The sequence below is a fragment of the Channa argus genome, chromosome 20, assembly GCF_033026475.1.
Source record: "Channa argus isolate prfri chromosome 20, Channa argus male v1.0, whole genome shotgun sequence".
Taxonomy (NCBI): domain Eukaryota; kingdom Metazoa; phylum Chordata; class Actinopteri; order Anabantiformes; family Channidae; genus Channa; species Channa argus.
In genome coordinates this window covers 6,033,859-6,058,148 of record NC_090216.1, presented here as the reverse complement: position 1 = coordinate 6,058,148, position 24,290 = coordinate 6,033,859, and the positions used below count along the sequence as shown (strand labels likewise).

At 39.6% G+C, this 24,290-nt stretch overlaps 2 protein-coding genes across 2 annotated transcripts; one reads left to right on the top strand and one right to left on the bottom strand.

Annotated features, from left to right (window-relative positions):
* The first annotated feature begins 3,754 nt into the window (after nucleotides 1-3,754).
* LOC137105652 (cerebellar degeneration-related protein 2-like) lies at nucleotides 3,755-11,196 on the top strand. Its single transcript, XM_067488145.1, has 6 exons — nucleotides 3,755-4,008; nucleotides 4,756-4,868; nucleotides 6,426-6,574; nucleotides 6,670-6,840; nucleotides 8,431-8,638; nucleotides 9,047-11,196. The coding sequence occupies exons 1-6, from the start codon at nucleotides 3,927-3,929 to the stop codon at nucleotides 9,656-9,658; spliced, it is 1,335 nt and encodes a 444-aa protein (XP_067344246.1). The 5' UTR covers nucleotides 3,755-3,926; the 3' UTR covers nucleotides 9,659-11,196.
* A 956-nt stretch (nucleotides 11,197-12,152) lies between these two features.
* On the bottom strand, nucleotides 12,153-24,164 carry polr3e (polymerase (RNA) III (DNA directed) polypeptide E). Its single transcript, XM_067488144.1, has 21 exons — nucleotides 23,999-24,164; nucleotides 23,100-23,211; nucleotides 22,798-22,848; nucleotides 22,585-22,662; nucleotides 22,379-22,494; nucleotides 21,033-21,115; nucleotides 20,668-20,775; nucleotides 20,383-20,432; nucleotides 20,147-20,266; nucleotides 19,968-20,053; nucleotides 19,682-19,726; nucleotides 18,695-18,786; nucleotides 18,135-18,255; nucleotides 17,934-18,015; nucleotides 17,777-17,836; nucleotides 17,425-17,582; nucleotides 17,249-17,310; nucleotides 16,705-17,150; nucleotides 14,360-14,437; nucleotides 13,602-13,724; nucleotides 12,153-13,528 (listed from the first exon to the last, which is right to left on the bottom strand). Exons 2-21 carry the CDS (start codon nucleotides 23,136-23,138, stop codon nucleotides 13,472-13,474), a joined length of 2,055 nt encoding a protein of 684 aa, XP_067344245.1. The 5' UTR covers nucleotides 23,139-23,211; nucleotides 23,999-24,164; the 3' UTR covers nucleotides 12,153-13,471.
* Between the last annotated feature and the right edge of the window lie 126 nt (nucleotides 24,165-24,290).

The window sequence follows — 24,290 nt, the reverse complement described above, 5'->3', positions numbered from 1 at the left end:
GCAGCTCCTTTCAATGCGAGCATATAACACACCATCCTTGACTGTTTGTGCACATGTCCAGAACAACAAAAAAAAGGCAGGACCCAAAAGAAAAATGGAGGAAAATGACTGGAATTAAAATTAAATATTCGCCGGCTTGGTGCTCTTCGCCTGTCATTATGTATTTCTGCAAAAAGGGAAGAGCTTTGAAGATTAACTTAAAACAAGCACTTACTGTACGCAAACACAGTCAGAGGTTTTGTCGTGTGTGTGCATGCGCGTGTGTGTGTGAGTGTGTGTCTGAGATCAAGTTCTACCCAGAAGCACTTCCTCAAATCCCATTACACCCCTTTGCAGCTCCTCTTCGTCCCCACCAAACATCGAGAGGCTCCAATCCCCCACAGCTAAGACAGTTGGTATGGAAACGGATCAGTAAAGCTCCAAATCTCTCTTTTAACGACTCATTACCAGTGGCTGCCGCCCATTAATGTCACTGCTTCCACACTATGGCAGCAAGAAACACCATTACCAACCCCAATGGCTGCAGGGGAGAGGAGGAATGTGTCAGTGGGTTGGTGAGCACAGTAGTAATCATCCTGTTTGCTTGCACTCTTGCCTGTAATATTTCAATTTCCTCCCTTGGTTTATCTGACTTTCTTTCAGTTGCAAACCCATTATTGTGCAGTCTTTACTGCCACTGAGAAAACATGACTGGAAACATGGTTTTGCATCATTTACTGACCGAGAGATTAAAAAATAGCGGGGGGCTAAAGGAGTGCACAGGGCCCTGTTCTGTCATTTTGGCATTTCACACCCCGTGAAATCCAAAATGAAAAGCAGTACAGCATCAATAAAAGCCCAAATGCCACGGGTGGGGGGGGGGGGGGGGGGGGGGAGAGTGTTGATTCTGCATGAAAAAGATAGAAGCTATTTTATCACTCAGAGAAGCTGAATCCCTGCAGGGAGCTCTTACTTCCTGCTCTGCCCTTTCTCTCATCTTGCTGACAGAACAGAGATGGAGAAGTCAGGAGGATGGTGGAGGACGGATGGGCAGAGAGGGAAGGCGCTGAGAGTGGAGCACTGGTCTGGTTTGGATATAGTGAGGAGAATGACTATGTTATCTATTTTCTATTTCCCCTCCTTAAAAAAGCCTTCAAAACAAAGACAAATACTCAACAAATGCCCCTGTCTGTTCTTGTATTTGGTGTGGCCAAAGTACTTTGTGGGAATTTTGTTGTGGGTTCTTTCAAAATACTGTTCTTGCAACATAATATGACAATTTCCGAACACATAAAACAAGGTCCCTAAAGTTTAGTTTGGTGTGGAAGAACTTGGCAGAGCCCTGCCCTCAACATTTGGACACAACCGGAACATCAGCAGTGGTGTAAGAAGTAATCTACTATTTATTTAAGTAATGGTATCAATACAGTAGCGTAGAGATACTCTTTTACAAGCAAAAGTATTGCATTAAAAAAGCAAAAGAACAAAAGCTTGACCCCCCCAAAAATGTAGTTGCCAAAGACAAAAGTACAAAAATTGTGCTATACAGTACTTGAGGAAATATACACAACTGCCGGCCAGTCGTCATCACCCAACATCAACAACCAAACTCACTGATGCTTTTGTAGAAGAATGTGAGCAACCTCCTGTAGCCAGGTTCAGCTTCCTTAAATCGGAATGAAGGCATCCAAACACCAAATATCAAAATGTCACCCCCACAACACAGGTGTACATGGCTGCAGTGCAACTTCACACTGAGTAGAACAAAGAAAAGGTGAAGAGGGTGAAGCTTTACTCAACATCATCATCATCATCATCACCATCACATTATCTTCATCTTTATCTTTCAGGGTACACCATTTACCATCTGCTTGTGTGTGATAATGAAACGGTCTACACAGTCTTTCTACTTGATCATGTTATTTTTCTTAACAATTACAACTCATGTTTATAATTTTGTTCAAATGAAGAATTGACTTTAAATCAGCACATACGTGTGAACGTCAGAGCACAATGTGAGATTACACCGCCACCAGCTGGTGGAAAATATATCACATATAGCTTTTTATAATTTTTTTTTTTTTTTTTTTTGTCCTTTCGGTTTATTCCGTGAGTTCAGGTTCGCCACAGCGGATCATTGTCCGCATGTTGATTTGGCACAGTTTTTGCCCTTCCTGACGCAACCCTCCTCAATTTCTACCGGGCTTGGACCGGCACTGCACTGGTGGGGAGGGGAATGGGCTGTTAGGGGTTCATCAATAAAATGTAATAAATTAATTAATGCAGCTAGTAGAAATGTTATTCCATCAGAAATGTAGGGGGATGCAGACTTGACCCCAAAACTAAAATAATAATAATACCCATTGGCTGCTACAAAATCATCTCATTGCAAAAGAACCCAGGATCAACACAGTTCATTTATTCAAATAAAAAAGTTCCACCACCTCTTTTCCTGCCCACTGGTGTCCAGAAACTGCGACTGGGTGACTCAACCATTGTCGCCATGCTGGCTCCGCGTCACTGGTCCTTTCAGAGGACACGGGCAACTAGAGGAATCAAGGAAATGACATGTTTTTCCTGTTTAAAAAAAGAGGTTTGTCTTACTCAGTTTTTCTAAGGTTTCAGGTTGAGGAGGTGTTTCTCTCAGTCTCTGTGTTTCCCTTAGCCAGCAGCAGGAGCAGGATTTGAAAGGGGACAGAGGAAAGTAGAAGAAGGGTTCTGTACATTATTATAGTTATATTGTTTATTGATTAATATCATTTTATTATAATGGGTCAGAAATGGGACAGAAACAGAACAGGTCCCCACCCTCAGGGCAAGAACCCCAGACTGCCTTTATGTTTGTTTTAATCCTATTTTTTGTCTAATGTTATTTTTATGTTTTTCGTTTTGTTCTGTAAATATACTGACAATACACAGAACGACAAAACGAGTGAGCGCCGACGTGTGGTCACAGTGATTGTGCAGGGGAGCAGGTGTGGCGAAAATTCAGAGTCAAAGAAACTAGTCTATACCGGAAATCGTCCAGGGAATTTCCAAGATAAAGGCGGATAATTCACAGAATAACAGTCCTGATGAACTACAAAAATAATAGATTTTGACTGACTGCATCATTTAGATTTATTTAAACTACAATTTTTAATAAACTACTGTAAATGTACTTATAAACAGGGAGCTGTTTGAATAAAATCTCTCAACCTTATTTGTGACCCTTTAAATGTTTTTAATATATTTTTAAAGATACCGTAACGGTTGTTTTCATGTTCTTTTTCATCTCTGTCTTGTTGTTATCATAGTATAGTGAATATCTTGAGACCTGTCCAAAACCTTGCTTGATAACTTTTTTGTTATATTTATATATTTATTTATATACCTTTTGTTTAAAGACAAGAAAATGTAAGTTATTGATCTATCATTACCAGTGCACCTGACCACTTTTTTCAAATCAATGTATTATTCATTGATCGCTCAATGTATAAAAAAAAAAATAACAACTGCAACCTACATGAGCATATTCTAATATGAAACCCAACATATTATGGTTTTAGGCTACAAGCATGTTTTTAAGTGATTTACAGCAATCAATTATTCAATCGGGCTAACTAAGCAAACCACAGAACTGGTTGCTTTCTGGTGTGAGGGATCACAGTCCCTTTAAGGAGGTTAATGTTCTATACGACCCAGCGAAATCAATCCCAATACAAAGTGGCTGCAGCATGGTCAGCAACGCTGCTTTTATTGTGAAATCCGAAACCGGAAGCGCACCAGGGATCCTCCGCCAAGTCTTGTCCGGTGATGAGAGCACACCGGTGCCGGCTGCAGGAGACCGGACGTCGGCGGGTGGCACGCGGGTAGAACCGACCGTCGCCGTTAATTTAAGTCTGTCTTTGTCATGTCAAAAACCCGGAATAGTCCTCAAAGTGTGTGAGCGAAATTTATCCGAGAAGATGCTGACAGACACAATTGTGGAGGAGGAATTTGAAATCAAGGAGGAGGAACCGTGGTACGACAAGCAAGACCTTGAACATGGTACAATTTCTCCGTCTTTGTTTCTTAAGCCTTAAAGACAAGGAGCCATATCAGTCCTTTAACTGTTAATTCAAAACCAAAGAGGCTCAGTGCAGCTGTAATATTGGACTATACGGATTATTCAATATGTTCTTAAAATTTTAAATAATTGCTATGTGATTTTCTGAAACTAAATTTTTTATAATATAATATATATTCTTAACCACGATAGTTACTTAGTTAGTCTGCAGGCTGTTTTAGTGGAGATTAATCACCTTGACAGGCTGCAGTAAAGGGCAGGAGTCAGCAGGACACACACGTATGCGGCAAAAGGTCTTGACTACCAGAAATGAAGTAGTGGGTTTTGTCTTCATTGCATGATTTTATAGTAAAGATAACGGGTTTTTAGTTGTATTATTCCTTTTATAGTGTTTGACATGTTCATCCTCATTGTGTCATTCACACTTTTTATTTGGGGTGTTTTAATGTTGAGAGGTATAAGAGTCTTTAACATGCTTGATAATAGCTGAGTCAACTAAATTATTAGGTGCATAAGAAATAATCAGCCAATTATTAAAGATACCTTAAATGCCACTTAGTATAAATGTCTGTCAGCTTGTAAAGGTGGACAATCGCTGTGACACAAAAGGTAACATATGGGTCAGGGGATCTGTGCAGTAAAATCCCCCTAATCATGTCCCCGTCAATGAGACTAATGTATGAGCTCTGAAGTGCTTCCTGTGGCTCATCACTCTGCTTCTCCTGCAGACCTGCAGCTGGCAGCCGAGCTCGGGAAGAGTCTCCTGGAGAGGAACAGGGAGCTGGAGCAGGGCCTGCAGCAGATGTACTCCACCAACCAGGAACAGCTGCAGGAGATCGAGGTAACACAGATGTCTTTCTTCTAGTGTTTTCATCAGGAGGTCATTATTGTCAGAAACAAAGTCTTGATTAAAGCAGGGAAAGCTATAAATAATCAGACTGGACTGGGAAAACCCGTCAGTCATGACGAACTAATGTCCTTTTCAATGCAGTATTAAATTGCATCATTGTACCATTACAGTTTTTTTTATGTTGCCAAAGGTGTAAAGTAGTTTAAAGAAAAATGCTGACTTACAAGGACATGTCCGCCTTAGAATAATTTTTCCCAATCTCTGAATTGGCAAACATTTTTGCCCCAGATTTGCCCCAGATTTGCCCCAGTAAGTCTCTTAAAGTGGTGCTACAAATAAGCATCCATCAAAAATAATGATGTAAAAAAACTAAACAAGAAAAACTGTTTTACAATGATTGACATGAAACATTATTGAGCTACAATATTTGTTGATAAAACTGTAAATAGATAAATTGTTTACATAAAATGGTATCAATAATTTTAGCTCTATGAAGGAAATGGGGCGATTTTTGTCATCATCCAAATATTTAGAAATAATTATTATACATTCCTTCTCTGTTGTTATTTGGGGTCTTTTCTACATTTAGTCTTTATGTTATGCCGTTTACTTGTTCTCTCTCTAATCTTATGTAGAGATTGAAAAATCTTCATGCAAACATTATTAATTAAAGGGGTTATTTCAAACAAAAAAGTATAGCAACTCAATATTAACATATATTAACTTTACTCGTTTTTCCAGATTTAATTTCGAGTTTTGATCTTTGAGTGAAGTCAGTCTCGGTTCTCTGACACACAGAATTAATCTCTTAAGACTTGTACTGGATGCTTGTGACGTCACAGGTCTGATTCCAGCTCCTGAGCTGTGGTGCGGTTAATAACATTACCTCCCATTATGCCTGCTGTCACTCCTAACCTTAAAGGAAGTGCATCTAATTTATTCAAAACACAGTGACAATAACATAATAGGACTAATCTTTTAAACTTGGACTAAATTTAGTTAACTTCTGCAGAGACCTTATGAAAGCTTCAGTTTCCTGGCTGCAGCAGCTGATAACCAAACTGTCATTTATAAAAGAAAAGACACTGATGGAGTTTGTGGACATTTAGGCGACACTGGAAAATAAAAGCCTTGCATCTCTTTACATTACTTGAATATTAAACTTTTATTGTGGAATATAATGTAGCTAAACGGCTAAATAATAAGATTAAGAACGGTTTACTTCCTTTCTACGTATGAATTTGTTTGTTTTCTCTACTTTTTCATTAAAATTTTATATTAATAGTATTGTTAATATCATACCTTTTAATGTTTTCAAACTCCAGAAGCCATTTCTGCTATTGTGTTTTGTGTACATTCTTTATCTGTATTGAAGCACATTGTTCTGTGATCCAAGAAGGTGCTGTATAAATAAAGCTCCGTTGTATTAATAGACTGGATGTCTCATTATTAAAGACATCCCAGCAGACGATGTACCACAAACTGTCCTTTCTCTCTCGTCCTATTCTCGTACATCTGAACAAATGCATCTCTCCATCTCTTCTCCAGTATCTGACCAAGCAGGTGGACCTCCTCAGGCAGGTCAACGATCAGCATGCTAAAGTGTACGAGCAGCTGGACGTGTCAGCCCGAGAGCTGGAGCAGAGCAACTACAAGCTGGTTCTGGACAACAGGACAGCCCAGCAGAACATCAATGGGTAAGACTGGCGTTTTTCTGACGACCAAAATGTAGCCAAAATATTTCTTAATTCTTTTAAAATTAAAACTAAAGAGCTTTGTTTATTTGGGGCAGGCTGATGGAAACGGTGGAGCAGCTGCAGGCGCAGGTGGAGGGGCTGCAGCATCAAGTGGAAGAGCTGAAGGTGCGACCTCTTCAGCCTCAGAAGCCTCCGCACAGAGGCCGACAGTCACCACGCGGCACTCGGAGCATGTCGTGCCTGAAAGAGCTGCAAAACACACTCAGGTGAGGATACTCTAACCCTGTGAAGTCTGTTATCAAGCAAGAATACGACAACACTATGGTTAGTACTACGCTAACGTCTGTAACAAGAAAGAAAATCATTCCCACAATGTAAACCGGTTTCTTTAAACATGTTCCACTGGGCTCTGGGAAGCTGTGAAAGCATTTTTCCCAATTTCAGTGATGAGCAGATTAATTAACATGATAATTATGTTGCTGGGTTTGAGTAAGATGAAAGCATAGAGGGTCAAAAACGTTAATTAAACCTCATAAGAACGACTGTAATTAACTTAATTTTCAACTTGGTGAGAAAAATGATCTCCATTGCATCGTTTCTGATCCCAAAGCTTAAAGAAGGAAATGAGTGAATCCTACTCGCTGGCAGTCGGCCATGTTTGCTTTACAGCAGATGAGTGTTGTGGTCACTTCTTCCTGTAGTGTGGCCGCTTCATTCACTGTGGCGTGTAATCGTGTTAGTGCTGCTCTATCAGAGCGTCCAGATCAGTTTGATGGAAATGTCACTGATAAACGTGTAGAGAAACGTGTGATGGATCTAAACTGAACAGTCCAAAGTCTTTGAACCTGTGATTGATTATTCAGCTGATTTCTAATCACATCGGTTTTACTGATAAGCTTTTTTTGGCCTGGCTACTCTCTTTGTGTCTTGCATCATTTTTGTGTTTTTGCTTTTTTTTTCCTGTGGTTTGGCTCATTATTAAATAATTCAAGACAGACAAGTAGATGTGCCACCTATAGGATATGTAAAAATTATGTTTTTAATCATCAACATTCATTTTCTGTTGATTTAGATGTCACATTATGCCTCCCCGGTATATTAATAATAAATCTGGCTTGTGACCTTTGGATCTTGTTGCCATAATTTCTCTCCCATGTTCAAAGAAACGTCACCTTTAACATTTCAATGTCGCATTATTACACGTCATACATAGAATTCTGATAACAGTTGTGAAAGAGGAGACAAATTAACAGTCTGCATCATAAAGGTTAAATAAAATGAGGTGTTGAAACTCACTTGATTACTTATTTGAGTTTTCTTTATCCAGTTTAAGACTCTAAGGACGGAGGGTGTAATTGTGGAGCACATTGTAAAGTCTTACGAGGCAAAGTTTAATTTTGACATTATGCAATGTTGATATGAGTTTATTTGGTTTTATAATATTGATGAATTGCCGCTGTGTGTAAAACATACTATACCAATAAAAAAGTGACTTAACTTTATAAGTAGCACCATCACCTGCTGAAGATTTGAACGCACTCTATTTACCTCTAAAACTAATGACTTGCTAATGATTTTTGTCCTATGGATGGAAACACGTTTCTCATATCCCCCAGCTAAAGAAGCCATAACCTGCTGGTTCTACTTATGTTTATTATATAAACATGATGTGTAAAGTTGGCTCTGATCCAACTCTCAGCTAGAATAAACATTTCCCAAAATGTCAAACTAAGAAATTATTAGTCCAGAGATTGAATCAACCTTCCCCATGTCAAAAATTCAATCAAAAAAAGTACAATAAATATAGAAATCAATGAAAAATGCACAGGGGTTTAAGGTCTTGTGCTTCTGCTCAGGTTCGACTACGATCCCAGTGAACCTTCAGATGACCTCGAGTCGTGGCGTGAGGAGGAGCAGGCGTCACTACGACAGTCCCTCCGAACCCTCCAGACCCAGTATGCCAGTGAGCGTGCGCGGAGGGAGGAGGCAGAAAGAGAGGCTGAGCTGCTTGCCCGTGAGAATGCAGAGCTGGAGCAACAGCTGGCAGCGATGGAGGGATGTAAGGTACGTCAGCATTTCTCAACTGCGTGTCTTTGTTTACATGCAAGAGGAAATATCTGAATAGATACAATTACATGAACATAATAAAACAGAAGTCGTATACACTCACTGGCCACTTTATTAGGTACACCTGTACTATCTAATGCAATCCAATACAGCAGCTCTGCCATGAATTCTATTTTTACAATGTTATAATTTCTAAGTTGAAACTTGGTGACCCTTTTTAAAATAAATGAGGGACTCAAAATATTCGTCGCCCCTGTCAACAGAGAGGAGCATTATCACCTTTCTGACAGTTTCAACCTAAAACCTGGGAAATTAGAACAGTGTAAATGTAGAATTGATGGCAGACTTAGATTAAGTTATGTGCTGATTATCTTGGACATCTTCTCCTTTTCTACTCTTCTTCAGGCCAGAGTGTCTGAGCTGGAGCAGGAAGCCGAAGACCTACGTCAGTTTTGGAAATCAGAGTCCTCCTCAAGATCCACCAGGCCTGACATCGTCCATAGCCTGCTGCCAGACTCAATGTTCCTCAACTCTGAAGAGGAGAGCGAAGGGGAGGCAGCTGCTGCTAAAAGCTCCCCAGTCCTGAAGCGGTTGGATAGCGAGCAGCTTATGAAGATGACACAGTTGGCCGAGTCTCCCGACAAGATCTATGACCATGAGTGCTCCTGCGTGCGCCGAGCTGAGGTGGTGAAGTATCGGGGGATCTCTCTGCTCAACGAGGTGGACGCCCAGTACAGCGCCTTGCAGGTGAAGTACGATGAGCTGCTGCGCCGTTGCAGCTCAGGCCTGCAGGAGGAACAGGAGGATGGGCTGAGCCACAAGTTCGTCCAGACTTCATCCCTCACTGCCACTTGTCCTGCCGTGACAGACATGGAGGTCTCCGATGAGGAATTTCACCAGCCAGAGTACAAGGAACTTTTTAGAGAGATTTTCTCCCGCATTCAGAAAACCAAAGAGGACCTGATTGAGAACAGGGGGAGACTCTCAGCTGGTGAAGTGCAGCCTGTTTTACAGTAGTTGCTTCCCCACCAACAAAAAAAAAAGACCTGCTGCAAAATTTTTAATCGTCTTCCAGTTGAGACTTTTGTAGCAGCACATTTGTAGCTATCAAACTCTACACTTTACACCGTATGTTGTTTGCCCAGAAATGTGATCGCCATACAAAGGAGTGATGCAGAAACATGGAACCCAAACATGATTAGCTCATGTCTCGGATGTGGCTCGTCTCGCACAAAAACACCAGTGCCTCACACCACCGTCTCTACTGTACGATCACTCTACCTCACTTTGCACAGGCCTTTGTTCCTAATGGATTCTATTCTGGGGAAAAATGTAGTTTAGTAGAAACACATCAATGTAAAGAAAAGGTTCCTGGAAACAGTGTAATCCAGTTGTAATTATAAAGGACATCAAGTAAAATGATTTCTGTAAATAGCTGGTGACCCTGGAGGTTTTCTTTTCAGTGCAAAGTGGGTCAACTGAACATGTAAAGCATGAAGTTTGTCAAATTGAATTCTATACTATCACATAAATTACTTCATACAAATTCCCTTTAAAATAAATGGGTCTGTGCAACAAAACATTTTCATTAACAACCTGCGTATTTATTCATTGAGATTTATTTGATAGAAAATACAAAAAAACAGGGTTAATGTTCCAAAAGCTCAGCATTGTATATTTATCTGATAAATAAACTAGTCTCCAAAGAAAACTGGATTACATTGATATAACACAAAGGAACAATAACAAATCCTCACATTTGACATTTAAAATGATAAAAGTTGTTGACTATTCAGTTGCCATTAGTCTAACTGTTTAGGATACTTGTCTAAATTTACAAATTACCTAAACTTTACGTCTGTTTTGCCTATATTTGGTCCACAATTTCCAAGAAACTTCCTTCAGTATTAAAAAATGACCGATCTTTACTAACACAGATCATCTAATGTCAACTTTTACATTTATTTTTCTTCATTCCCACTAGGGGGAAAAAAGGTTTCGCGGTGATAGTTTCACCTGTTCCTACTGTAGATTGGTATCTGCGTGTTGTTTTAGGAAGGGGGAAGGAGTTTATATATCATTAAGTTAAAGCCAGTGATTCAAGGTGCTCAGTATATTAGAATTTTGTAATTTGTAAGGTGTGTTTCTATTGAATTGATGTATTCGATTAGATGACTGTGAGTGAATGTTTAAGGTTTGAGATTTACCCAAATAATTGCTCACCATGTACACAATGTAACAGACTCCTGGCATATTGGCTTCAGGAAGCCATGTTTGATTAGCTCTCTTTTTTCTGCCTGATGTTCGTGTCCTTGTTAAGCCTATAGACTGTGCACATATGTTCGTAGATGTTCTGTTAAATTCCTTTCAAATGCACTTTAGAATTGCACAGGCATTATCAAAGCTCTTTTGACACTTTATAATTATTATTTCTAGCGTGATATGCTACTGTTCCAATCTGTGTATATAGAGTACCATGAGTTTGTACCTGTTAAATGAATAGACCCTTTGTGGTTGATAACTGCTCTGATCCATAAAACAACAAGCAAGACGTTGCAGGTTTGTGGTTTTTTTTTTGTTTGTTTGTTTTTTGAGTAGAATATGGTTACTCTATTGTCAGTATTATTTTCTTGGACTTAAATTCAAAAGTCTAAAATGAAACTAAACAAATAACTATTTAGATATAAGCCCCATAGTAAATGGTGCAGCTGCAACAGCAGTGGAAATGATGTGTAAATAAACTGAATTTGGGAGTCAAGTAACTATTTGTAAGCAGAAACAATGTGGGCGGTAGCAATTACGTCGTTGGGAAGATGCTTTTATTCGAAGTGATTTACAAGTGAGTTTCAAAGTAAGCAAAAAATATCTTCACTCTGAGTATCATGTGCCCAACAGACATTAAAATGACTATAGCAGTGGTTAAGTAGTTGTCAGGCAAGAATATAATTTCCTACATAAAGTATTTTAGTATAAACCCTGAAACACTTTGTCCTGTTTCAGTTAAATAAAATGTGACAGTGATGGTTTGTTTCCTCAAAAAAGTTTCATCATGAGAAATGATGAAATGGAATTACAAAACAAAGCTGTCTTCAGGAAGAGCTTTAGAACTGCCAACCTTAAAAGGTAACATACCAGATTAGAAAAAGTAAACGCTTATATCGTGCCTTTGCCCAAAGCACTTTAAAATGTTGCTTCTCATTCACGCCCACAAACTCTGGTGGCGGTGGCTGCCATGCAGGGTGCTCACCTTACAGGAGATTATACCTGCGTACAGACATTTGGTTTGATTCAGCTTCCCATAAAGTTATTCATGAGACAATGTCTTTATAATCAGACATCAACTGATCGCCATCCCAATTATAAGAAGCTCAACAACAAACAAAAAAGTATTGCTTCACCAATTCATGAACAGACATGTATAATGTCCCAGTTTAAACGCAGGCATATTTAAGTCAAAACATTATTTTTCATAACATGAAAAAAGAATATAGATATAAAAATGTGCATCGGACACTTTGTTGACATTACAATGTTTATTGAGCAAAGTAACAAAGAAACGGAAAAGGTACAAGTGTCAGTATTTGTTGATGTAGGAAATTCTAAACTGAACCTGAAATAAACATTCAGTTTTAAAAAGGTCTAAATGTCAAAATTCGATGTTTACTTAATTGAAAATCAAAGCATTATTGTTCCTGCTATAGGTCATGTGAACAGTGGGAGTTTGTCCCAAATCCCTTTGTAAAGGCAGAGGCACTTTAGATCTCAGGATAGCAGCACATGGCGATACAGAGTATCTACAGCAAAAACTCCTTCAGTCACAACTCTAAATTGCAATTCTATTGGTTTTCAAAAATCAGACACTCAAGTTTCTCTCAGACAACCATTTGAAACTCTGGACAGTCAACCTAGAAAACAAACCTCAATACCCATCATTTCATCAGCCTTTGCTTAAATTTAATAACTCACTACACATGTGACTGATTAACACAGAAAGGTGGGAAGAGCCACGTTTGAGTGCGACAGTGTTTAAGTTCCTGAATGAAAAAAATACTACGAGATTCCACTTCCACCTAAGCATAAATCACATTAGGGACTTTTTGCTTGTTTTTGCATCATTTATCATTATTTTCCTTTTGTATCAGGCTTATTGATTCTTAGGTTTGGCAATATTTCCTTAAGTGCCTTGAAATGTTTACTCAAACAATTTTATCATGCATACGTAAAAGTTACCCTTCTCGTCTATCGATTGAGGTTGATGTTCAATTGATCTTCCTTAACCATGTCGGATTTAACAAACAGAGTGAATAGAATTTAAGGGTTTCTCCCAAAAACATATTAAACAATCTTTCCTTTTTTTGGATGAAGTGAAAATGTATACTTAGCCTAAACTTACAAATCAAAAGAGTAATATGAAAGCAATCAGAGGCATGGTTGTTTCAACAGTAAACACTAACTATTAATTAAAAAGTAATCTATCATGAGGTCATAAATCCAAAAAATTACTCATAAACCGTGTATAGTTATATCTTGCTTGCCAGTTCATTTTTTTATACATAAATGTTTCCTTTTAGACTCTCGAGTCTGTACTGAGAAGTTTCTGTCCTCCACGCTGCATCTGGGTACTCACATTAACGTCACAAAGGTTTCGGCTGAAACAAGAAAAGCTTCAAGTTCTGGTCAGAGCAGACGTCAGGGCTGACATCTTTGACCTCCCATCCTCAGCTCGGTGAGCTGTGATTGGCTTTCATCTCTCCAACTGCCCTCTCCCACAGGACACCTGAGAGTGGATATGATTGGCTGACGGTGACCGCAGGGGGCACAATCTCTGTGTCAAGAATGTATTGTCCCCTTGAGGTACCACATGCCCGCGTGGCTTTTGCAGCACTCCTGGAACAACAAATGACAAGTTAGATCAGTGATAAACAGCTGCTTTGAAGCAGATGCTCAGTCCCACACTCACATTGAGCAGCCGGTCAATCTGGGCCTTGGAGATGTCTCCAAGCTCTTCTGTCAGTTTGGCTTGTACCATGTTCCTCCTGACCCGGTAGTTCTTTGTGAACAAGTCATACAGCAACCTACGATGCTGCAGAGAGGCAAAACACACACAAATTATAATTTAAAAGAGCTAGCGTTGTTACAAAAGCCAGCACCTCTAAGGCTGACAAATTAACGTTTTATTGTGTTTGTTTAATCTCTATGAATGGCACATGACTAGCTATAAAACAGTTTTAATTAAAACTTTAAAAGTGCTGAAAGATAGATTTGTTCTCTTCTGACAGCCAGGATCATCACTACCGCAGATTTCCACTATTGGTGCTTAGCTAAAGTAAGCATCTCCTGGTAGGTAGTAAGCAAATAAGCATGAATAATCACAACTGAGAGACCAAAAAACTACATCTAAGTCTTTTGCAAATAAGTGAAGTACAGACAAGACCACAAAAGCAGCAGCAATCATCATCAATCTGATATGGTACAAAGAAGCATAAGCAAAAACAAAAAAAGCTGACCAACAGCTATGTCTCTGACTTTGGTTGTGGCTGACAAAAAGTACTGTGTCCTACTTTTTGTTTTTGTGATGCAACTACCTTTGTACGTTGTGAAATTCATGTGAAATTCAGTTTGCTGAAGACTTTGACTTGCTGTTTGAGGTTCAGCGGCTGCATACGTCTTGCATACAGAATAAGAAGGATGTTACAAGAAGAGTGATGTTACGCTCACCTTGTCGAAATCCTCTCCAGTTTCCCACAAACCAAACACCTTCTGTTCATCAGGGGCCGCTGAGTTCCCAGCAGGAAACTAAAGTTAGAGACAAAAGGAAAGTCACAAAAGCCTTTCACGGAAAGGTTGATGGTTCAAATCCCTAAAACGGCTCCTGGTCTAATCGGCGAAGTACCATGCCCTTTCCTCGCTCTTAAGTAGTACTGCAGTAGTACTTAACTGCAGTTTAGTACTGCAAAGCAAGACTCACAGCAGCAACGTACTACAACACTGTTTTTAGACAAGCCTATTAAATGTATGCTCTTAATTATCCAACTCATCTATCAAAACCTTGATTCAAGAGTGCAAAGTGGAAGTAAATTACACACTTATGTGACCTCTTATCTCAAAGTCAAAACAAAAACAGACCAAAATTATGACGGACACTGAGAACTACCAATCAAGATTAAGCCTGCAGACACAAGCTACTGACTCAAAACTGATCCATATATTCTTAAACTAAAATGTATGTTTACAGAGACATAAAAGATTAGCCACCTGATGCCAGATGGGCCTGCACCTGCAAAAAAAACCCATCTGGATTAACCCCTCACTGAGAAGTAATGAGCTTTGCTTTGACGCCAATTATCTGTTGCATAATGAAGATGGCGGCTAGCCATCCCACCCCCCCAATGGGGGTAAAATCTTCAAACGTTAAGGATACAAAACAGGATTAGACCTGAACCAGGATGCAACTGGCCCTGGCTTAAGGAGACCTGGTTGCTCAATGAAACAAGAGGATGAGGCACAGACTGCGCCACTCCTCACCCTTTGAGCAAACAACACACCAAGAAAAGCACAGCTGATTAAGTCGTAATAACAGACAACATGCAGCTATAATAAGCACACAAACAGCAGCTTCAGTCCAAGCACATGGGACACACCAACAGCATAAACACACAGAGTGGCTGCTAGAACCTAAGTACAGTAGACTGCAAAAACCCTGTTTGCATTGCTTCAGTGCCATTAGCTCCTTTTCAAGCAAAGAGCTAAATGAAGCCATGGTGCCTTTTAATAACAGCTCCAGGCTTCTAAAACGACAGTTAAAGTCGTTATTCTGTGTTTGAGAAAACTGATAGCTGCGTTAAAAAGTGCCAAAGAGAACCCCCCCCCCCCCATTATTCAGCTCCTGCAGGCAGTTTGAACTACACTGGGAGCAGAGTAGATAAAGCTCTTAATCTTGGACAATAGGGGAGTTGTATTCTTAATGTGAAACATAAGACAAATCGAGAAAGTTTGTTACCATCCATGGTCTGGGTCATTTGGAACAAAAATGCAAACCAAGCTTGTGAAAAAAATAAGTTTCAGCAAGACAGGTAGAGATTGGTCGAGAGCCTAAAGATTAGTTTCTGCACTCGTTTCATTTTTACTAAAATGTCACGGAATATAAGAGCTATTTATTAAAACTAATATTCTTATGTTCTGCTTCTTCACACTTCAACTGCAAGTACTGAAGAGTGGATGTTGTCACTGTTCTTTTGCATCAGTGTTTTACCTCTTCCTCATTTAGCATCTGTGAACTGTCAAGTGAATTCTGTTGTCATCTAACAGCAGCCCGTTTGCATTTCCTTATGTACTGTATGACTTTTTATTTATTTATTTGAGTAAACTATTTAAATTAATAATTTACGTCTTTAAGATATTAATAAAATATTATGATTAAAAAATGCTATGGAACATTATGCTATGAAGGAACATTTCATCTTACATTTTCTTGGCCAAAGTAACTAGAAGATACAATATGTGTTTGATGGATCACTGTGCCAAAGGTTCAGAGGGCCCATAGGAGTTGGGGGTATCCAAAAGAGATGCTAACGACGAACGACGAGCATTGAGGGGGCCTCTAAATGTGTGCGTGGGAGTCCATTTTGTCACAATCCCTCCAGGAATACAGTACATGCCTTATCATGTGTCACATGATGCTAAATCCATTGTATAAGAGTGATAGCTGTTATTTGCCTGCCTCAGAGTAATGTCAAATGCTTTGCAGATTTCTGGCAACAGAAAATCTTTCAAAGTGGATTCCGGGTTAGTTCCATGTTTTCAACCTTTTCCAACTGGTTCATCACATTGCAGCCATTTAGTGTTTGGCAGATTGCATCTCTGTCTTAACAGTTACAAGAATATGCATTTTACCCAGCTCTAGAAATAGGAATGTTAAAGTGAGATCACAAAGTAAAGCGGCTGAGAAAGAGAAGGAATGAAAATAGGAGCATCTAGTGTGAATAAAAAGCTGTTACACATCCAAAACCCCTGTGAATCATTCATTTTCACCATAAAAGGTGGTCTTCTCCATGAATACTCACAGGCACCATTATCTGTTTGCACTGGCAGAGCAGTATGGCGTCCTGTAGCATGTGGTCCGAGATGGATTGAAAGACGTGCCACCCGGCCGGCATGGAAGCCACATGGAGGTTAAACAGCCTCTTGAACTCATTCAGTGTCAGTACGAAATGCTTCCTGAAAGTCTTTTTTACAAAGTCCTGAAGCTCTGGGGATGGCATGTTGGCGGGGCTCCCACCGTTACCGTTAGTGTGATTGAAGTTGGGAGAGGTGGCACTGCAATAACCATTGATAGAACCATTAGGGATTGAGGAGGTGTCCATAGGTTCATCTTTGCTGTTACTGACAGCTCGCTGAATGCTGCTTCCTGCCCTTTTGGCATCCAGGTCCTTCTGTAGGGATGACTGGTTTTCCTTTGCCCGCTCCTGAGCCATCTGCAAACGCTGCTCCCCGCTGAGACAGGCAGGCTCTAGGAAACAGACATCAGCCTTAATAAGAGTCATCTCAGCTGAGTATTTAACCTCATCTATTAACACTTGACTACAAACAAAATAAGTTGGTACACACCAGGCTGAGGGGAATTCTTTGGCATGAAATCTTCTTTAGAGAAATTAAAGACCTTTTCCAACCTACATAAAAACAATTTGATAAGATTGGGAAAACTTCTTCCTGTTAACAAAGAACCGTTCTGCAAGAAAAACTTTTGATAAAAATACAATACATTATCCCTGTATGTGACCTACTTGCTTTGGATGCCAAGCCACAACATGTTTTGCCTGTGGGCAACATCTGGGTGTTTCTTAATGAAATCTACATCAGTAGGCAACAGGAACTCCCAGCCTCGGTTGATCCGAGGAACTGCCACATGCTCCAGGAACTCCTTCACGTCCTCTGGAGGAAGCTGACACAGACAGAAGGAAGGACTTGTTAGCTCTCTTTCCATGAAAGAACCCAAACAACTGCAGCCTCAAGAAGCCTGGAGCAGTTGTTAAAAGGCACCATGGCTTCATTTAGGGGCACAGTTCAGAGAATTCTCTCTTGAAACATCTTTAGTGATCAACAATCACGTATAACTTTGATTACATCGATCCTTACTTTGATGATAGATGTAATCTCCTTTCTCATCACAGAGCGCTCCAGTGTGAATCTCCACATCTAGAACAGGAAATTACAACTGAGCCAGAACCACACTAAACAAAATCATCAGGCCTTAAACAATATTGGTATAAATGTGGCCATTACAGCAACTCACCACAAAGTCCCTGCCACGACAGAGCACTTCTGCAGGAACACCACTGTGGGCACTGCAGGTGTTTTTAGGATACAGAACATCACTGGGGAAAGAAATCATACAGGAGCATCACATTGCTGACATTTTACGCGTGATAAATCGGTCTGCATTAGAGCAAATTATACACTCTTTAGATATATGTTTTTATGCAATAGGACTCACCTCTTGACAACCCAGTTCCCCTGAACCAGCAGTGCCACCTGCTGGATGCAGCGCAGCACTGAGGTCGAGTCTGTGCCAGAGGCAAGCAGGCCCATCAGGTTAGCAAAGGGCATCACCTTAACTGGAGACGAGAGAAGATGTCAAGGGAACCAATCTTTATAATGTAAGTCTGACACTGTTCAACAGAAGAAAAACAATAACCTGTAAAACACTGACAGAGAGAGACTATAATCACAAGTCTAACCATAAAATTGATCTGTTACAGATTAAGGATACATGTGACATATTACAACATTTTAGTGTCGAAATCCTCTTGGAAAAAAAGGAGGAAAGAATTTGGCGTTTGTGTAGTTTGAAACTGTGAGAGACTTGTTTTACTGTTTCCCATCTGTCTGACATTATTACTAAAGCTCTGCTGAAACAGATCTTGCATAAACAGACACAGCATTTGAGATGTACAAAGATTTGGAGACTGACATGCTGTTAAGACCGTTGTTATATTAAAACAAAACACTTAACCCTTAACCTCTCTATCCTACATCCAAAATTTGTTGGCCTACCATTCTTCATCAGGGTCTTGACTTGCTCTCCCAGCGGCAGAGTACGGAGTTGAGCCATGGAGAGCACATTGCTAGGACCAACAGGTTTCACGCTAACAGAAAAAGAAAGGAGGTGATCACAAGTACTCATCTTCAGAGGAGCCAATCTTAGCAGACTGTGTAATAGCTGGTTTGCAATTGTATTTTTATGACGTGCAAAATTCAGATGTAGGGCAGGAAGTAAAAGGCAGAACTAACGAGATGCCTAAAAGTGTGTAGTGAGATAGATTAGATGACATCAGAAAATAAAAGGTATAAAGAGATAAGCACGACATATGTTGGACCTGATCCTGAGAAGCATCAAGTAAATTGAAAGGCTTATCTGCCATCAAGGCAGAAGATATAAGCAATCAAAATTGTCCTCCAGACATCCTTCTACTCAAGAAAACAAAGGAAAGCCTGAAGGCATACAACTTCTTGTGTTAGTGGTTGGAGCACAGAGGTGCTCGACAATGATTGGTGTTTCCAGCAAGGCAAGTTTCTTTAATTTACTCCATTTCTATTTATTTACTTATTGTGCTGTGCGTTAATGCAGCAATAAACAGTCAATGCCGCAGAGCCTCTCAACATCAACGGTACTGTTGTATCACTAGTGACACTGATCGTCACAGTGCATCTTACTGCAGTTGCATAAGAGGGCAAGTTATTTATGTTCATCTGGTAATTGTGCAACAGTTGACCACAATTTTGTAAGTGTGGTGTTGCATGCATTTCTTTCGAAGGTTATAGACTCTTTTGCCATAGTTATATGGTCATTTCTTGAATTTTTCTTCCTTACAAACTTTTGGTATTTGATAAAACCTCTGCATGCTTTCTCAGTTTGATTGAGGTGAGCAAACAACAAGCGGAGCATGTGATGAATGTTAAAAATCTGATTAGAACCTCCATCTGCAGTTGTACCACATCGATGCATTGACATAATTTCATTTGCAAACTAACTCTACTTACACTTTTTCCTCTGCAAGAGGAGGCATTAGCATCTCCAGGTATTCCCTGAGAAAAACAAGAGAAATGCATCAGGGTGAGAGGTGAGTATTAGACATTACAAAGGACACAATAAGTAGAAGATCTGTAGTCCCGGTAGAAGACTGCATCAATGAAGCTGTGTTGGCTGATATGTTCATATCAGAAAGACAATAATGACTTTGTATTACTTAAATCAAAATAATACTGCATGGTGTGTAATTACAGTAAAGGAATAAAATGCAATAAAATGTCATGATTTCCCACTCACTTTGGTGTTTTGACCAGTTCGGAGTTTTCTGAGGCGTCCATCGACTGACAAAACAGGTACTGCCTTTCATGCTCTGAGCGACTGTCCTGAAATAACATTACAAATATAAAATTAATGAGACAAACTATGCACGACAACATAGTGACAGACAGCTACAATACAATGCAGCACCAAATAACCTTGACACCGTAGTAGTTTAAGTGAACCCAGGGCTCCTCTGCCTGCTTCTTCTGGAGGAACTCATACGACTGAATCCTCCTCTGTCGGGCCTGCTCCGACTCGGGACGAGCAAATCTCACCTAGAGTGGAACAGGTGCAAGAAATGTTAAAAAAAAAGATGGGTTAGATTGGGACATATAAAAATCCGTGCAGTGATGAGTTTCATGTGTGTGTGAGTGTGTGTAGAACCTCTCACCGTGATGGCCTTGGCATCTTCCTCAGCTTCATCTTGAGAGGAGTCTCCACCTGTGGATGTACGACTCACTTATCATATAATTAAACCGACTAGGTTTTAACACGATTGTCAAAGTAGATTTTTGTCACAGACAAGTGATTTGTTAAAAAGAGAAAGCAGTTATAAATAAATACATACATACATACATACATACATACATACATAAATAAATACTTATTTATTTATTTTAAACTGCTATTTAAATTAGTTCAATTCCATATATGCAATGTTGAAAAACAGACACACCTTCATTGGCTGCCTCCCTCTCTCTCGTTTTATTATCAGCCTTGTCCAGGTAAGAGAAGCTAGGTCTCATCTGGAGTATTCCTGTCAGAGGTGTGATGTGAAGCTCACCTGTTGGCATAAATAATAAAACTATCAGAAACCAAATGACTGCAAACGTAGATCAACTGACGTACAAGTATCTGGGCATCATCAGTGTAAACACACAGTAAAAATAGTGTGTTATATAATAAAAAAGCTAACACTGATACACATTCCAGTGGATTCTAAACATGAGGGATGTCTGTAATTACAAGCAGCAGAAGGAAGGTTCAGAACCACGCATGGTGCTGCAGTGAACAGCAGCCCTACCGGGGATTAGAGCATACCTTTGCGAAACACAGCAGCAGCATATCTTGAGGTGTTGGTGGTGGACTGGATGGAGGAGAAGGTCTGTTTGTCCATCATTTTCCTGAAGAGAAATATTAAAACAAGCTTATGGCGAGTAAGCAGCTGTTTATCTACTGTTACATGATCAGACCCTTTTTTAAGTCTGAAAACAATAAACCAGTGGGGTAAAAAAAAATCTTTCCAAAGAGACTTACCAGAAATTACTGTTAAGAGGGAAAGTGTGATTTAATAAAAACTAACAGAAACATCACTAAATGAGAATATACTATATTAGAGATGACCAAAGTTCAATTAGGCCAAATTTCAACCTGACAAAGTGTGTCAATACATGATTTAATTATTGGTTTTATTGATCAGCCAAACAGGGCAAGTTTCTCTATATGACAGATTAACATTTTTTCTGTTTGTAATTGCAAGACATTTTCCACTTTCAGTCATCAGTCTGCTTCTCTATCCGTAGTTATTTATTCCCAAACTATAACTATGAACACATCAGACAAAGACCTTCCATGGTGTGAATGGTCCAATTGTAAAACTGGTGCTTATTTCTGCAGTTTTAGTGTAAAGCCATTCACAGTGAGTTTAAAATCCAGAGCTACTGCTGCCCTGTGAGCAGAAGTAGCAGGTTTCCTACTTGGGACAATAAGAGTTTCCAGTCGTTACTTTTGTGATTAGAACTTTTTTAACCAAAAGAAACACTTTTTATTTTCTATATTCTTGCCAAGAATCAGAAGCTATATATCACTCTCACATCTGTACAGTAAATATGAAGAGACACCTGGCTGTAGACAAAGAACAGAGAGTGCCGACAAGATTCCAGGAGTTAGTGTTTTGATACTGTTTTTGGGGGGTTATTCCATAGACTAATGACTTTTCCTAACCCCTCGACCTTATTATGTACCTCTAACCACCTTTGTGTCAAGACCACCGTCTCTGAAACCAAATGCTTTTGAATATTAAGCCACAAACAGGAGACAGATAAGTTAGCAAAGAAGACTGGAAAAACCTGATTGTTAATTAACATTTTTTTTGTCTTACAGCCTAAACAATTTCTTCACTCTGGAAAGTAAGTAATGGTCACTCAGGAAAGTTACTGGTCCAACTCACAAGATAGTTAACACTTTTTGTTTATGGCAAGCTCAGCTAGCATTTAATACATATACTCTTTGCATCAATCTTTGCATCTAACTGTGTGCCAGCGAGTAGATGTCAAACATTTCATAGACACTAGTAGTGAGTAACAGGCAGCTCACATTGACTGACAGTAATGCATAAACAGATTGGTGATAGTATGAGTGATGATGAGATTTAACAGAGAACATACGCTGAATAGGTGTTGGTTTCATCATAAGTCGTGCCATCGACATTCAGAGCTATCTGCTCTCCTTTGCTGCGACAGTAGTTTGGGCTCATTGTGTTAAGAAGCATTTCCAGCTCCACCTGGAAAAGGATTAGTACAAAAATTACAAACACATTTAAAACAAATTCTCTAGAGAGACAAGCTATAAGGTTAAACAACAGTCTTCTTACCTTCTGCTGTTTGGGTTTGATCTTAGCCGCCAAGTGGTCAACATCATCATAGGTCATAGTGGAAGGTCGGACAGGGTACTGTGTCAGAGAGCGAAACAATAAGGTGATTACTGGCTCATGACAGAACACTGAAGAACATCCACATTCAGATTAGAAATAACTGCTTACGAGATAATATGTACTTGTGACCATTTAAAAAAAAAAAAAACGTACCTGGAAAAGATAGAGCTTATCTCCCAGGCTTTTAGCAAGGTACACATCAATCTAAAAGGAAACAGAAATGTTAAATAAAGTTATTCTCTGACTGCACACTACTTGGTTTGAGAAACTATTAGATATTTTTATTACAGCAGTGTTTACTTCGAATACACTACTTTCATTTAAACATTTTGGGGCCTTCTTGGATGCATCTGAGACCATTTCTGATGCTGTTTGTATTTGAATGTTGTGTATCCCATCCGTTTCCTATGCTATACTCCTGTGTCTTTTGCATGTGTATCATCCTATAGAGATACCTCTTTTATAATGGGGTCATCATCATCCCCGCTGGCCATTTTGATTTGCCCGAGGAGAGGAGAGAAGATGAACCCGGAAAGAACGAGTGGCAGCAGATCTCAGGGATCCAAACTGGAAACAAAAACAACATTTACAAAGGTTTATTGTGCAAACACACATTCCCATGTCTGGCTACGGCATGACTGGTAACGCAAAGGAAAGATGACGAGTAGCTGGTGCAGAAACAAAACCAATGTGATCCGGCATATCAGGGTTACATCAGAATGGCTTTTAATTTTGTCAGCTTTCAGGAAACCTAAGAGACAATTTAAGCAATTTGAACACACTGACTAAGAGCTATAAAACCATAAGATTTATCCACAGAAACACCATGATCATGGAGTTTGTGAAGTGGTAACGTTACTATCACTGACATAGCCAGGTAAATGATGTAAGGCCATGTAATCTATGTTCAAATAATTCTCTTGCAAATACTAAATAAAACACGTACGGCTAACGTTGATGATTTGAGACTTTTACAGTACTTATGAGGTGAAATTGTTTTTAAAACTACATTAGTTTTGGCTACGTTTGTAAGATTAGCAAGCTAGCAACAAACCTTTAGCTACTTGTCACAGGCCTCCATTATACTGCGAATTTACTCCCATACTGATACAAAAATATCTACACCTGTAAAATAAAAGAGGACCTAGAGGAACTGGCTCGACAAATCCGTCTGTTTAAATTAAACGTGTATTAAAGAGACTGGCTAACAGGATGCAAACTGCTGGTAACTACCGTAGCCATACAGCTTTAGCCTAGCTTAATAAAGCTAGCTTGGCGTGCCAGTCAAAATAACACAGAATCACAGAATCTGGGCCTGGTTTAAAACGTCAATTCCTCTGAAATTAGCTCTCACCTGCACACTTCACGCTACAATTTAAGCTGTTTCATCCGTGTGCGGGCAATCCAGGAACGCGGTGCGCAGAAACACAGCCGCGATGTCTAACTCATGCTAAATCCGGCTGAAGTCTGCTGGTGACATGTTGACTCCGTTCCACTGACACGTGGGGAGGCGCCTGTGCCCACAATTCACAGCGGATCCACTGTCCACGCGCGATTTGTGATTATTCTCATGAATGTTTTAATCCATTCGTAGATGACACTACCTCCCATCTGTGTGAATATTGACATAATTATTATCTGCCTAA